Consider the following 15,871-nt stretch of genomic DNA (forward strand, 5'->3'; position numbering starts at 1 on the left):
CTGAAGGCCGGACCACCTGAAGGCCGGACCACCTGAAGGCCGGACCACCTGAAGGCCGGACCACTTGACCTGAAAGCTCTGAACCTGAAGGCCGGACCACCTGACGGCCGGACCACCTGAAGGCCGGACCACCTGACCTGAAAGCTCTGAACCTGAAGGCCGGACCACCTGACGGCCGGAGAACGGCTCGTCTTCAGATGTCAGGCCCAGAGATGGAAGCATGTTCGGGTTGATTAGAGCAACATCAAAGAGCCGAAGAGAGGAGATATGATCTGGATCCTGTGGTTCTGGATCCTGTGGATCTGGATCCTGTGGTTCTGGATCCTGTGGATCTGGATCCTGTGGTTCTGGATCCTGTGGTTCTGGATCCTGTGGATCTGGATCCTGTGGATCTGGATCCTGTTGATCTGGTTCTGGATCCTGTGGATCTGGATCCTGTGGTTCTGGATCCTGTGGTTCTGGATCCTGTGGTTCTGGTTCTGTATCCTGTGGTTCTGTATCCTGTGGATCTGGATCCTGTGGTTCTGATTCTGCTCCTCACGGGTCCTGGAATATAAGGAGGTCCTTTAACGCCTCCCGTCTCAGGCCAGCATTTACCGAAGGTGTGGAGGCAGGTCAGTAAATCTGAACTCTTCCTCTTTCTGCGCCCGGCTTTTCAAACCGATGACATTTCTCAGCTGATAAAAGCCGCCAGACAAACACAACCGAGGAGTGTTGACCAATCAGGGAAAATAACAGCACAGAGGAAGTCCAACCAGGCAAATACGGCGGCGCTGATAAGCAAATGTGGGAAATGAGGAGAGAACTGTTTCACAATGATGAGCCGGCGGGGAGATTAGACCTGGAGCGACAGGATGACTTCATGGAGGAGGGGTGGCCTGTAAAGCCTCTCCTCCTCTTCCCTCCTCTTCCCTCCTTTCCTTCCTCCTCTTCCCTCCTTTCCTTCCCTCCTTTCCTTCCCTCCTTTCTCCTCTTCCCTCCTTTCTCCTCTTCCCTCCTTTCCTTCCCTCCTTTCCTTCCTCCTCTTCCCCCGGGCCACGCCTCCTTCTTCCCCCTTTCCTTCCCTCCTTTCTCCTCTTCCCTTCCTCTCTTTCCGGGCGAGGGAGAGCCGGGGTCCCAGCAGGAAGAAGGCAGGAACGACCGGGAAGGACACGACACAGGGACGCAAAAGCCGGACAAGGCAGCCGAGGCACAGCCGGGGACGGCGCGGCCTTCTTACTCGTCCTTTCCCCTTCTCCTTTCCTTCCGTCCTTCTCCTCTTCCCTCCTTTCCTTCCCTCCTTTCTCCTCTTCTCTCCTTTCCTTCCTCCTTCCTCCTCTTCCCTCCTTTCCTTCCCTCCTTTCTCCTCGTCCCTCCTTTCCTTCCCTCCTTTCTCCTCTTCCCTCCTTTCCTCCTCCTTTCCTTCCTCCTCTTCCCTCCTTTCTCCTCTGTCCCTCCTTTTCCTTCCTCCTTTCTCCTCTTCCCTTCCTCCTCTTCCTCCTTTCCTTCTCCTCCTTTCTCCTCTTCTCATCCTTCCTTCCCTCCTTTCTCCTCTTCTCTCCTGTCCTTCCCTCCTGCCTCCTCGTTCCTCCTTTCCTTCCCTCCTTTCTCCTCTTCCCTTCCTCCTCTTCCCTCCATTTCCGTCCCTCCTTCCTCCTCGTCCAGCCTTTCCTTCCCTCCTTTCTCCTCTTCTCTCCTTTCCTTCCCTCCTTCCTCCTCTTCCCTCCTTTCCTTCCCTCCTTCCTCCTCTTCTCTCCTTTCCTTCCCTCCTTCCTCCTCTTCCCTCCTTCCTCCTCTTCCTCCTTTCCTTCTCTCCTTTCTCCTCTTCCCTCCTTTCTCCTCTTCCCTCCTTTCCTTCCCTCCTTTCTCCTCTTCCCTCCTTTCCTTCCCTCCTTTCTCCTCTTCCCTCCTTTCCTTCCCTCCTTTCTCCTCTTCCCTCCTTTCTCCTCTGTCCCTCCTTCCTCCTCTTCCCTCCTTTCCTTCCCTCCTTTCTCCTCTTCCCTCCTTTCTCCTCTCCCTCCTTTCCTTCCCTCCTTTCTCCTCTTCTCTCCTTTCCTTCCCTCCTTTCTCCTCTTCCCTCCTTTCTCCTCTTCTCTCCTTTCCTTCCCTCCTTTCTCCTCTTCTCTCCTTTCCTTCCCTCCTTTCTCCTCTTCCCTCCTTTTCCTTCCCTCCTTTCTCCTCTTCCCTCCTTTCCTTCCCTCCTTCCTCCTCTTCCCTCCTTTCTCCTCTTCCCTCCTTTCTCCTCTTCCCTCCTTTCCTTCCCTCCTTTCTCCTCTTCCCTCCTTTCTCCTCTTCCCTCCTTTCCTTCCCTCCTTTCTCCTCTTCCCTCCTTTCCTTCCCTCCTTTCTCCTCTTCTCTCCTTTCCTTCCCTCCTTTCTCCTCTTCCCTCCTTTCCTTTCCTTCCTCCTCTTCCCTCCTTTCCTTCCCTCCTTTCCTTCCCTCCCTTCCTCCTCTTCCCTCCTTTCTCCTCTTCCCTCCTTTCTCCTCTTCCCTCCTTCCTCCTCTTCCCTCCTTTCCTTCCCTCCTTTCTCCTCTTCCCTCCTTCCTCCTCTTCCCTCCTTTCCTTCCCTCCTTTCTCCTCTTCCCTCCTTTCTCCTCTTCCCTCCTTTCCTTCCTCCTTTCTCCTCTTCCCTCCTTTCTCCTCTTCCCTCCTTTCTCCTCTTCCCTCCTTTCTCCTCTTCTCTCCTTTCCTTCCTCCTTTCTCCTCTTCCCTCCTTTCTCCTCTTCTCTCCTTTCCTTCCCTCCTTTCTCCTCTTCTCTCCTTTCCTTCCCTCCTTTCTCCTCTTCCCTCCTTTCCTTTCCTTCCCTCCTCTTACCTCCTTTCCTTTCCTCCTTCCTCCTCTTCCCCTCCTTTCCTTCCCTCCTTTCCTTCCCTCCTTCCTCCTCTTCCCTCCTTTCTCCTCTTCCCTCCTTTCTCCTCTTCCCTCCTTTCCTTCCTCCTTCCTCCTCTTCCCTCCTTTCCTTCCCTCCTCTTCTCTCCTTTCCTTCCGTCCTTTCTCCTCTTCCCTCCTTTCTCCTCTTCCCTCCTTTCCTTTCCTTCCCTCCTCTTACCTCCTTTCCTTTCCTCCTTCCTCCTCTTCCCTCCTTTCCTTCCCTCCTTTCCTTCCCTCCTTCCTCCTCTTCCCTCCCTTTCTCCTCTTCCTCCTTTCTCCTCTTCCCTCCTTTCCTTCCCTCCTTCCTCCTCTTCCCTCCTTTCCTTCCCTCCTCTTCTCTCCTTTCCTTCCGTCCTTTCTCCTCTTCCGTCCTTTCTCCTCTTCCCTCCTTTCCTTCCTCCTTCCTTCTCCTCCCACCACCCGCCAGTCCCCACCCCTCCACCCCTCCTCCCCGTGTGATTAAACCAACGCACCCCTGGCTTTCCTATCAGCCTCTCTCAGCTAATCAGAGCAGATGTAAAACTTTACAGCTTCCTCTTCGCAGCCTGTTAACTAACCGAAGGAGCTCGGCTCGGTTAGCGGAGCTCTCATTAATAAAAGAGGATTAGTGCTGGCGCACATTTACATTTAGATGGATGCTTGCTTTTCTCTCGTCACACATTCAGCGGAAGATGTTTCCACCCATTAATTTAAATTGTTAATATTTCATGGCTGTGACAGCACAGGATGTCTGTGAATTACAGCCGATGTACGGCAGGAATAAAACTGAATTTATTTACAGGAAATGCGGCAAAGCTTTAACTTATTCTAAAGATTCTGAGAAAAACAAAATTAAAGCCGAATAAATTAAGAATAATTCTTTAATAACTTATTTATACACAGAGAGACGTGATCTGGGTCATCGGAGGGAGAGAAAAATAGATGAAGGACACAAAGAAAGGAAAAAGAAGGGATCAAAACCAAATAAAGGCAAAGAAATAAAGGTCTGAGAAGGAGACAGAAAGATAAGGAAAAAGGAGAAGTTCAGATATGTCAGAGGATGATGAAATACTGAGAGGAGGCAGAAAGAAGAAGAGTGGAAAGATGATCTGAAAGATGGAGGAGAGGAGGCGGGGGGGGCGGTCCTCCCAGCTCAGGTAACACAGAGCAGCCGCTTTCTTATGAGAGAAGAAGAAGAAAAACGCAGCTGAAAGTGAAACAAATCCTGCTGAGCTTCAGATTTATGGGAGAAAAATCTCAGCGAAGGAAACAAAGGGCTGAGCTGAAGAAGATACCCATGATGCAACACGGTCAACCTGCCTGAATATGACCCTCGTGGGCTTCCTCCCTGCAGGAGGGAACCACCGCCTCCAACGAACCGCAGGTGGGATTCTTCTTCAGCTTCAGTCGTCATGACAATGCTTCTCTCACTTCCTGGTTGGGCCGAAGTTAAAGTGCACCATGTGTGTGCGTGTGTTATGGCGGCCATTTTACTGGTTGCCGTGGTGACGCATCAACACAACAACACTATCTGACTTCCCGGCAGGGTTTGGGTCCTGACGTCACTTTCTGAGGTTTGGAAATAACGACAAAGAAAAGTTTACCGTTACAGTCGCACCAGAGGAGGTCACGACCCCGGCGGCCATTCTTCTGCTGGGAGGATTCCCGTCAATATCTAGAGTTCCACGCTAATGACTAACTCAGCCCAAATGAGGGCAAAAACTCTGCCGGAGTGATTTTAATGCGGCTGTTGGGTTGAAAGGAAGCGGCGGGATCAGGCTGGGCGCCGGCGCCCTGCTGCTTCGGGGACATAAACCTGCACTCGGTCCCACTTCTCTGCACACAAAGATGAGTTTGCATCATGCAGGTTGTTCACAGAAAGGATGAAACCAGTGTTTGGGTCCAGTTTGGGTCCAGTTTGGACACAGGAGTCACGAAGGTTCGAGGCTCCTGGGAAACTCCTGCATCACAGGGAAGGCTCTCAGTTTAGCTCCTTCTTTTTCATCCCTCCGTCTTTGCTTCATCTTCCTTCCAGTTAGAGTCGCACCTTTAAGAGTCTGTTTGTGAATCTCTGACATCTCCTGACGGCTAAAGATTCTGTGACGTCACGGCTTCTGCAGCAGGCTAATCACAGCTTTTAGCACTGCTTTTTCCAGCCTAATTTCCCTCCTTTGTTGCTTTTCAGTCGAGGCGTCCGCAGACCTCAGATCGTTACCATCAATAGCAGGTTTGGTCCTGAAAAGGGAGAAAGTTCTGGCCCGGCCCCAGTTCTCTGTGAGAGACGCTGAATAACAAACCAGGGCTGCTCTGCGTCTTTATTTGAGCTGAAGAAAGAAATCAGGTGTCAGGCAGCTGAGTGAAACAGTGAGTCACTCCAAATCTCAACAAACTCCCGAGTTTCACATTTCACAAGCCTGCCGGGCTGCTCTTTAGGAGCAACTGGGTCAGAGTTTCAGCTGCCGAAACCGTCCTGTTTCTTGTGTTTCTGCCTCTGTGTTCAGAAACCGAAGCTTCGCTCTTGGTGTATTTTCAGCTCCTCGAATGTTTCACAATCAGGAGAAACACTCAGGAAAGAGATGTTTTGCTGCTAAAATGACCGAAATCTTCAGTCTAAACAAGCCGCTGTGGATGCAAAACATCATGAAAATGGATGTTTTCACTCAGGGGTTGTTGTGTTTGAGCGTCCAGCCGCCAGATTCTGCTCTGACAACACTGATGTTAACGGGAAACACGGCTCAGGACTGTTTTCCTAACCTTAACCCGTGGGTCACAAAGAGTGAAACTGAGGAGTGAATGTAAAAAAAAAAGAATGAAATATGAAAGAAAAGTGACTGGAACAGAAGCAGCTCCACCCTGAATCATCTCTGAACCCTGCACATGTGCAGCCGTGCAGGTGGATGTGCTTTTAGAGGCCGACAAAGACACGTCCAGATGCCACCAAATAAGTCAAGAGGCAGAAGATAGAAAACATTTTAAAGGGTGATTTTGGTGTGAAATTTGTTAAAGTAATTAAACATTTCTACATGAGAGGAACTTATTTCCCTCTTAGTGTGAAACTGAGGAGCAAACTGAGGCTTCATTCTCCTCCTCTTCACCTCCTGTTAGAGCGCCATCTTGTGTCTAATAGCTGCATCGACTTTGCCCTTCTTTTCTTCAGTGTTTTACAGAATTAATGACGGTGAAAGTGTGTTTTGTGGTGGCTGGTGCTTGGTGTGAAGCTGGAAAGCGAATCTGTGTCGTCCCCGGCAGGAAATCGGAGTTAGAAGCAGCAGCATCTCTGGCTCTGAGCGTTTCAGGGCAGCTTCAGGGTCAGGAATGTGCAAAACAGAGCCAAAAGGAGACAGAAAGCCGTCACTTTAAGGCTCAAAACTGGTTTGGTTCCAGAGAGTGAACCCTCCTGATTTACGTCCTTTCCTGCCTAAAACGCCGTCGTCTCAGAGAAGCTCCTCCTCCATCACAGCCAGGAAGATATTTCCCTTTGCTTCTTCCCTCTCAGATGTGAAAGGTGAGAAATTAAAGATGTTTAGAAGCGTCACATCTAAACATTTAAGGTTCACAGCTTCTGTCACGCCACATGGACGCCACCCAACACTCAGGGACACGAGAGCCTGGACAAATGAAGGTTTTCTGCTGATCTGCAGTCACTTTTTCACTGTGGGATCATTCACAGCATAATAACAGCTGACTGAGGAGTAGAATAATGTGTGTTCTGTCAGCCACTCTGTGAAATCCTACTGAACAGGACGGCGGTGGAGTGGAAGCAGAGCGTGATGACACGTCGCAGCCAGCCAAAAAGCTGCCGCTGCGGCGGCTGGGAGCGCCGATGACATGCAGAAGACGTTGTTTCCTGCAGCAGTTCCCACACAGAGCACAGAAAGCAGCTCCGACATGTGGCTTCCCCGTCAGAACTACAACCCAAACCTCTGTTCGCTCGCTCCGTCTGACGGAGAACAAAAGGCCTCTGTTCTGCAGCTGATGTGGGAGGTTCTGCCAATGTGGCGTCTTTTAAAGAAGCAGAGGAGGTTTACATCTGAACTACTCAAAGAAGCGCTTTTCCAGAGATAAAGACAGTTTGTTTTCAGCAGAACGTCAATATTCTGCAAGAAATGAAGCAAATGCTGGGAAACACATTGACTGCAGGCTGGAGAAGCTGCACCAGAGGCCTCAGATGGCAGCGACAGGGAGAAGTCTCCAGCCAAGTCGTGCTGAAATCCCCGAGCAACCAAACAAAGGTTTGCATGGAAGAGATGAAAATCTGAAGCCTGCATCATCCCCATCAGGCCAGACGGGGAGGTTTAAACACATCTGAGCGGCAAAAGCTCCGAGTTTTCACCTGGATCTGAGAGGGAGGCTGGCAGCAGCTGTGTGGCTGTGAAACAAGTCATTTAAAACTTAGGATCAGTCTGGAGTTATGTGCTCACGCCTTCAGAACTGCCTTATCCAGATGCTTCGGTGCTCTCCACCAGCCGCTGACCTGAGCTCAGAGGTCAGAGGTCGCTGTTACGGAGCTGCTCTCAGTGCTTTAACTGAGTCCCATTCTTCAGCAGGCAGATGAACTGAAATCAGCCGCTTTCAGACACTAATCCTGCAGATTAGACGGCCTCCATCAGTCTGCCCTTCTCTCTTTTCACCTCTCCGTCCTTTCCAGCGTTTCTCTCACATTCTTTTCCTCGGCAGCATTCCTCTCCTCCCTCTTTCATTCCTCTCTCTCCTTCAGCTCTTTGTTGTTATCCTGCCTTCGCTCGTCCTGCTTCTGTTCTTGTCCAGGCCTTCATGGAGGAATCAGACCCATGAAGCCTCCTTTAGGAAGCTGTTGGAGACGGCAGACGAGCTCTCATCCAACTCCAACCTTTGACCTGGGTGAGACGAACTGAAGCAGCTCAGCTACAACAGCAGAAGTGAACTTCCTGCCTCCAGGTGAGCTGACTCACTGTCCCAGGTGCGCCGTCTCCTCCCTCCCCTCCTCTCGTCTGTCAGGAGGAGATAATTGAAAGTGGCATCTGAGGGGGGTGATGAAGGAGAAGAGAGGCGTGGAGGCGGAGCCGAGGACAGACGTCTGCTCGATGAAACGTTGAAGTTACGCCATCTGCAGCCGGAGCAGTTTGAGGCGAAGCTGCATGAAACATCTACAGCCTGCTGCACACGTCTTCTTCTTCTTCTTCTTCTTCTGACATGAATATAGATTAAAAACAGGAGTAAATGACAGCTTTTAGCCTCAGCCGATCAGTTCTCTGGTTTCCACTGCAGAGATGTGATGTGTCAGCAGCAGATTTCATTACCAGGCCGGCAGGAACTCCTCCTGACCCAAAACGCAATGAATCCAATTAAGATGAAGCAGGAGTTATCAGATGGCTGATGAATGAGCTGCTCTGAGATGAGACAACACGGCAGAATAAGATCAGACATCCCATAGAGCGTCTCACGTCCCGAAACATCCTGATGGAGTTCAACACGGTCTGAAACGAGGAGCTCATTTAGAAAGCTGTGTGGCCTCTTCTATAGGTCTCAGTCACTGAGAAACATGCAAAGAGACGCCCGTTTCCAGCCAAACAGCAACGAGTAACCAGCTCCTCAAAGTCAGAGAAAGGCACCCAGCAGAGGTGAAAAGGTGCTGAAACAATCTGCTGCTTCCTCCACAGTCAGATCACCGTGATACTGAGCAGGCTCCGGTAACCGCTGAGGCCTGTTCAGGGTCAAGGAGCTGGAAAAAGACTCTTCCTCCTGAGGAGCAACAGGAAAACATCCCAGAGCCTTTCCCCACTTTGTGTCCTTCTGCCAACACTTAAAGACGCTCTGACTCTGAGGAAACCAGGTGATGCAGAGTTCCAGCTGTTATTTTGTCCCATTCCTCCTGCAAACAGGTCTGAATACCAATAATGACCAAATTACACCAAATAATGATCAAATTACACCAAATAATGATCAAATTATACCAAATAATGATCAAATTATACCAAATAATGATCAAAATATACCAAATAATGACCAAAATATACCAAATAATGACCAAATTACACCAAATAATGATCAAAATATACCAAATAATGACCAAAATATACCAAATAATGACCAAATTACACCAAATAATGACCGAATTACACCAAATAATGACCGAATTACACCAAATAATGATCAAAATATACCAAATAATGACCAAATTATACCAAATAATGACCAAACACTTAGTTTCCTTCTGCCAACACTTAAAGCCGTTCTGACTCTGAGGAAACCAGGTGATGCAGAGTTCCAGCTGTTATTTTGTCCCATTCCTCCTTAAACAGGTCTTAAGGTGTGCAGCAGTGCGGGGGGGCGGTTGTTTCTCTGCTGGGGACAGGTCAGGACTGCAGGCAGCCAGTCCAGCACCCGTACCTCTTCTTCCTCAGCCAGGCCTTTGGACTGTGGCAGAATGTGGTTTTCCATGGTCTGCTTGAACAATGCTGGGACGTCCCAGGAAAAGATGTGGCCTTGAAGGCAGCATATGTTGCTGTAAAATCTCAGTGAGCTTTTCTGCATTAATGCTGCCGTCACAGAAGTGGAAATGAGCTTTGCCCCCTGATCCAACCCCATACCATCACAGAGCCTGGCTGCAGGGACTGGTTGCTGACAGCAGGCTGGATGCTGCTTTTGCTCTTTGCTCCATTTCTTCCAACAAAGATGTGGAATACTGATGGGTCTGACCACAGCACACGTTTCCACCGTGTGACGGTCCATCCCAGACGCCTCCGAGCCCAGAGAAGTGGACGAGGTTAACATCAGGCTTCTTTCCTGCACAGTAAAGCTTGTGAATGGAACTCTGTATTGTGGTGCTTGACAAAGGTTTCCACAGTAATCCCTTGTCCATGTGCTTCTATCAGCTGCTGATGAATGACGGTTCTTGATGCTGAGGGGTCAGAGGTCACGGGGTCCAGCTTAGGCTTGCTCCCTCGTCCTTTACACTGAAACTCCTCCAGATTCCCTGAATGCTTTAATGATATTCTGCTCTGTAGAGGCAGAAATATGCAGATCCCTTCCAGTCTTTCTCTGAGGAACTTTGTTTTAAACAAACTGGAGCTCCTCTGAACATCTTTGCTGCTCAGACTGTCATGGAGGCTGCTTCAGGACCAGATCACTTTGTTTGGACTTAATTACGAGCCTGATATCGTCCCTTCTTGGCTTCACTGAGTCGGCAACAAAGCCAAAGTAAATGTCAGAGTCTCTTTTTGCTTTTTTCCATAACTTTTTCCACTCCGTCCCAATCTTTTCTGGAGGTTGTAAAACTGATTTACAGCAAATATCTGGAGAATTCTGCCTTTCCTGGTGCTGAGTAGAACTTAAGGGCTGTTTCATGAGGCTACAGCTTGTAGCGGTCGTTGGTAATTTGATTTAATTTGACAGTCGGACTCTCCAGCGCTGCTGCTCGGGACCGACCTGAGGAACATGCTGAAGCCCTGAAACTGACAGCGAACGCCGGTTAGCTCCGTGTTTTGTGCATCAAAGTGTCTCCCCGAGCGAACCGAAGCGCCTGCTTCCCGCTGCAGTGTTTCCTGCTTCCTGCTGCTGGACCTTCAGCTTATCCTCACACACATGTGGCTTCTGTTCTGGTGGCCAGCAGCAGAGCGTCCACCGCTAACCTCGGGGTGTGCGCCGTGGTTTCGTGCTGCTGGGAACTTTACGAGTGTGTGTGAACCGCTCGGTTTGGCCCCAGGCAGAGGAGAGGATCTGGAAAACACATTTCAGGCTGCGCTCTGCCTCCTCGGCTCACCTCCCTCCTTCACTCTGAGAGAGGTCCTGTTTCCCTGCGCAACAGAGATCTGTCGGCCTCCAGATTCCTGCTCTGACAACACCGAAGTTAACGGGAAACACGACTCAGGACGGGAGGAGAGGAGAGGAGAGGAGAGGAGACAAGGAGAGAGGAGAGGAGACAAGGAGAGAGGAGAGGAGAGGAGAGGAGAGGAGAGGAGAGGAGAGGAGAGGAGAGGAGAGGAGAGGAGAGGAGAGGAGAGGAGAGGAGAGGAGAGGAGAGGAGAGGAGAGGAGAGGAGAGGAGAGGAGAGGAGAGGAGAGGAGAGGAGAGGAGACAAGGAGAGAGGAGAGGAGACGAGACAAGGAGAGAGGAGAGGAGACAAGGAGAGAGGAGAGGAGAGGAGAGGAGAGGAGAGGAGAGGAGAGGAGAGGAGAGGAGAGGAGAGGAGAGGAGAGGAGAGGAGAGGAGAGGAGAGGAGAGGAGAGGAGAGGAGAGGAGAGGAGAGGAGAGGAGAGGAGAGGAGAGGAGAGGAGAGGAGAGGAGAGGAGAGGAGAGGAGAAACAGATTCTACAGAGTATCAGGCAGAAAAGATGTCGTCACAGTGGGTCTGACTTTGGTTTGCTGTGCAGAACATGAAGATCCATCCATCATCCATCCATCCATCATCCATCATCCATCCATCATCCATCCATCATCCATCCATCATCCATCATCCATCCATCATCCATCATCCATCCATCATCCATCCATCCATCCATCCATCATCCATCATCCATCCATCATCCATCATCCATCCATCATCCATCCATCATCCATCCATCATCCATCATCCATCCTTCTTCTATCACAGTTTAATCCAACTCAGGGTTAAAGGGGTGGAGCCTGGCCCAGCTGCCATTGGGTGGAGTAAGCACCAGTTTCACAGAGATTCAAACCAGGAACCTTCATGATGTTCCTACAGTTCTTTGCACCAAATCACTGATCCTCAAGACACTCATCAGAGAAACTTTAACTTTAACCAATCAATAGATGATCAAACAAACTAAAGAGGAACTAATCAAACTTTCAGGAATGACTGCAGGCAGAGAAATGTCACAATGTGAAATTAATTTGTTCAATATGAGCGACAATCAGAGAAGAAACTGGACTAAAGACTGCAAAGACCTCCCATCCCACACTTCCTCCTTTCTTTAAACGAGCAGCAGGAATGAAGGAACCCGCCGTTAAAACTGCAGATCGAAGCCCAGCCGCTGCGCAGGGATGTGGAAGGATGGACTTCAGACAATATTTGGAATGAATGAATCAAAGCGTGACTCTGGTGATGAGCTGCTGTGTTTCAAACGGCCCCAAAATGAAAGCTCTCAGCTGTGATCAAAGAAGAAACCAGATGGAAAAGAGATGCAGAGTCGGTGAGCTTCTCTGCTTCACGACAAGCGGCGGTTAATGGAGCCGGGAAGAAAATGAGGCATCGGATGGAAAATATGAGAAAACAACAGAGTGGGATGAAGCTGAGAGGAAACCAGCACACAGACGATGGAAACATGGCAGGAAGACACAAATGACAGATGTAAATCATTTAAAATGGCTGCTGTCAGGCCGAAACGCTGCATCTTCCGTCGTCTGAGACATGCACAGGTTAACAATCGTTTCAATGCTGCCAATCTTTAATTTCTCAGATGTCCTGAAGTGCAACGTTTTCCTCGACAGCAGGAAACATGAAAACCGTTCACACAGCAATGAGTTCAGGCTTCAGATCAGAGCCTCTTCAACACAAAACAAACCCTCCAACACAGAAGGAGAGGCTTCCTGATTGGATTTCAGTTAATCACGCTGAACTCAGCCGCTGGGCTTGTTGCTCTCACAGCTGTTTCTTTTCAAGGAAACCACACAAATCCAGATTCATTTCTCCTGTTGTCGGGTCATTCCAAAGCATCAAGGACATAAAGTCACTTCCACATCTTCTCTAAACAGAAAACTACCCGTTTTTAACCAGAAACTTTTAAATTAGCAACATTAAAGGCTGAGAAATCCAACGTTTGCTGTGAATCTCTCATGGAAAATGTCCAGATGTTTCAGCAGAGCTGAAGCTGGTCTCCACTCGTGCTGTGAGAGCAACTTCTGCCGGATTAAAACTGAATAAAGACTAAATGAACCTCCTACCGTTCCTGTGCAGAGACATCCAAAGCAGCACCAGCAGGACAACATGACGGAGCCTCCACCCACCACCTCCATCACCTGAACAGGACTCCCTGAAGAACAAAGAAGAACATCAGGTCATTTCCTCCGGACACCAGGAGATTCTCACGTTCACAAAGTTTAAATGAGACAACATGTAAATCAGCTGAGCTCATAATCACATGAACAGCTTGTAGTCCTCAGCTGCTGCTGGTCTTTAAAAGTGCTTCAATGAACAGAGAATTATTCCGACAGGTTTCCATAAACCACAGAAGCTGCTGCTGTTGGTGGAAAGAAACACAGCAAGGGAAGGTTTGAAAGTAAAAAGAAACAGAGGTGAAGGAAGGTTTGAAAGCAGAAAGAAACAGAGGTGAGGGAAGGTTTGAAAGCAAAAAGAAACAGAGGTGAAGGAAGGTTTGAAAGCAAAAAGAAACAGAGGCGAATGAAGGTTTGAAAGCAGAAAGAAACAGAGGCGAGGGAAAGGTTTGAAAGCAAAAAGAAACAGAGGTGAGGGAAGGTTTGAAAGCAGAAAGAAACAGAGGTGAGGGAAGGTTTGAAAGCAAAAAGAAACAGAGGTGAGGGAAGGTTTGAAAGCAAAAAGAAACAGAGGTGAGGGAAGGTTTGAAAGCAGAAAGAAACAGAGGTGAGGGAAGGTTTGAAAGCAAAAAGAAACAGAGGTGAAGGAAGGTTTGAAAGCAGAAAGAAACAGAGGTGAGGGAAGGTTTGAAAGCAAAAAGAAACAGAGGTGAAGGAAGGTTTGAAAGCAAAAAGAAACAGAGGTGAGGGAAGGTTTGAAAGCAAAAAGAAACAGAGGTGAAGGAAGGTTTGAAAGTAAAAAGAAACAGAGGTGAGGGAAGGTTTGAAAGCAAAAAGAAACAGAGGTGAGGGAAGGTTTGAAAGCAGAAAGAAACAGAGGTGAGGGAAGGTTTGAAAGCAAAAAGAAACAGAGGTGAAGGAAGGTTTGAAAGCAAAAAGAAACAGAGGTGAGGGAAGGTTTGAAAGCAAAAAGAAACAGAGGTGAAGGAAGGTTTGAAAGTAAAAAGAAACAGAGGTGAGGGAAGGTTTGAAAGCAAAAAGAAACAGAGGTGAGGGAAGGTTTGAAAGCAGAAAGAAACAGAGGTGAGGGAAGGTTTGAAAGCAAAAAGAAACAGAGGTGAGGGAAGGTTTGAAAGCAAAAAGAAACAGAGGTGAGGGAAGGTTTGAAAGCAAAAAGAAACAGAGGTGAAGGAAGGTTTGAAAGCAAAAAGAAACAGAGGTGAGCGAAGGTTTGAAAGCAGAAAGAAACACAGCGAGGGAAGGTTTGAAAGCAGAAAGAAACAGAGGTGAAGGAAGGTTTGAAAGCAAAAAGAAACAGAGGCGAGGGAAAGGTTTGAAAGCAAAAAGAAACAGAGGTGAAGGAAGGTTTGAAAGCAAAAAGAAACAGAGGTGAAGGAAGGTTTGAAAGCAAAAAGAAACAGAGGTGAGGGAAGGTTTGAAAGCAGAAAGAAACAGAGGCGAGGGAAAGGTTTGAAAGCAAAAAGAAACAGAGGTGAAGGAAGGTTTGAAAGCAAAAAGAAACAGAGGCGAGGGAAGGTTTGAAAGCAAAAAGAAACAGAGGCGAGGGAAGGTTTGAAAGCAAAAAGAAACAGGCGAGGGAAGGTTTTAAAGCAAAAAGAAACAGAGGTGAAGGAAGGTTTGAAAGCAAAAAGAAACAGAGGTGAGAGAAGGTTTGAAAGCAAAAAGAAACAGAGGTGAAGGAAGGTTTGAAAGCAAAAGAAACAGAGGTGAAGGAAGGTTTAAAAGCAAAAGAAACAGAGGTGAAGGAAGGTTTAAAAGCAAAAGAAACAGAGGTGAAGGAAGGTTTAAAAGCAAAAGAAACAGAGGTGAGGGAAGGTTTGAAAGCAAAAGAAACAGAGGTGAGGGAAGGTTTGAAAGCAGAAAGAAACAGAGGTGAGGGAAGGTTTGAAAGCAAAAAGAAACAGAGGTGAGGGAAGGTTTTAAAGCAAAAAGAAACAGAGGTGAGGGAAGGTTTGAAAGCAAAAGAAACAGAGGTGAAGGAAGGTTTAAAAGCAAAAGAAACAGAGGTGAAGGAAGGTTTGAAAGCAAAAAGAAACAGAGGTGAAGGAAGGTTTGAAAGCAAAAAGAAACAGAGGTGAGGGAAGGTTTGAAAGCAAAAAGAAACAGAGGTGAGGGAAGGTTTGAAAGCAAAAAGAAACAGAGGCGAGGGAATGTTTGAAAGCAAAAAGAAACAGAGGTGAGGGAAGGTTTGAAAGCAAAAAGAAACAGAGGTGAGGGAAGGTTTGAAAGCAAAAAGAAACAGAGGTGAGGGAAGGTTTGAAAGCAAAAAGAAACAGAGGTGAGGGAAGGTTTGAAAGCAAAAAGAAACAGAGGCGAGGGAAGGTTTGAAAGCAAAAAGAAACAGAGGCGAGGGAAGGTTTGAAAGCAAAAATAAACAGAGGTGAGGGAAGGTTTTAAAGTAAAAAGAAACAGAGGTGAGGGAAGGTTTGAAAGCAAAAAGAAACAGAGGTGAGGGAAGGTTTGAAAGCAAAAGAAACAGAGGTGAAGGAAGGTTTAAAAGCAAAAGAAACAGAGGTGAGGGAAGGTTTGAAAGCAAAAGAAACAGAGGTGAGGGAAGGTTTGAAAGCAAAAAGAAACAGAGGTGAGGGAAGGTTTGAAAGCAGAAAGAAACAGAGGCGAGGGAAGGTTTGAAAGCAAAAAGAAACAGAGGCGAGGGAAGGTTTGAAAGCAAAAAGAAACAGAGGTGAGGGAAGGTTTGAAAGCAAAAAGAAACAGAGGTGAGGGAAGGTTTTAAAGCAAAAAGAAACAGAGGCGAGGGAAGGTTTGAAAGCAGAAAGAAACAGAGGTGAAGGAAGGTTTGAAAGCAAAAAGAAACAGAGGTGAGGGAAGGTTTGAAAGCAAAAAGAAACAGAGGTGAGGGAAGGTTTGAAAGCAGAAAGAAACAGAGGTGGTTTAAAGGTTTAAAGTTGTGAGTTTAAACCTGACAACAAACCAAACTGTTGAAATAATAAAGTCCAACATCAATCCGCTGCAGTCGCTCAGATGGACAGGAAGCTGTTTCTGCTCTTCAGCTGTCAGCTGACTGTGTTTATCGGTGAGTTACAGCCACAGGCCGAGATAAACGAGTGGCCAGGGATCCACCTACG

General features: G+C 48.1%; 1 protein-coding gene across 3 annotated transcripts in view; it reads right to left on the bottom strand.

The window, feature by feature from the left end:
• The window catches only part of adgrg6 (adhesion G protein-coupled receptor G6), a 118,472-nt gene that overhangs the window by 91,050 nt on the left and 11,551 nt on the right, over positions 1–15,871 (bottom strand). For all 3 annotated transcript variants that reach the window (XM_072362058.1, XM_072362056.1, XM_072362057.1), the window contains exon 2: positions 12,714–12,802. In XM_072362058.1, the coding sequence (XP_072218159.1) occupies positions 12,714–12,802 (89 nt within the window). The remainder of the gene's footprint in view (positions 1–12,713; positions 12,803–15,871) is intronic.

The sequence above is a fragment of the Leuresthes tenuis genome, unplaced genomic scaffold (assembly GCF_036924035.1).
Source record: "Leuresthes tenuis unplaced genomic scaffold, fLeuTen1.0.hap1 SCAF_13, whole genome shotgun sequence".
Lineage (NCBI taxonomy): Eukaryota > Metazoa > Chordata > Actinopteri > Atheriniformes > Atherinopsidae > Leuresthes > Leuresthes tenuis.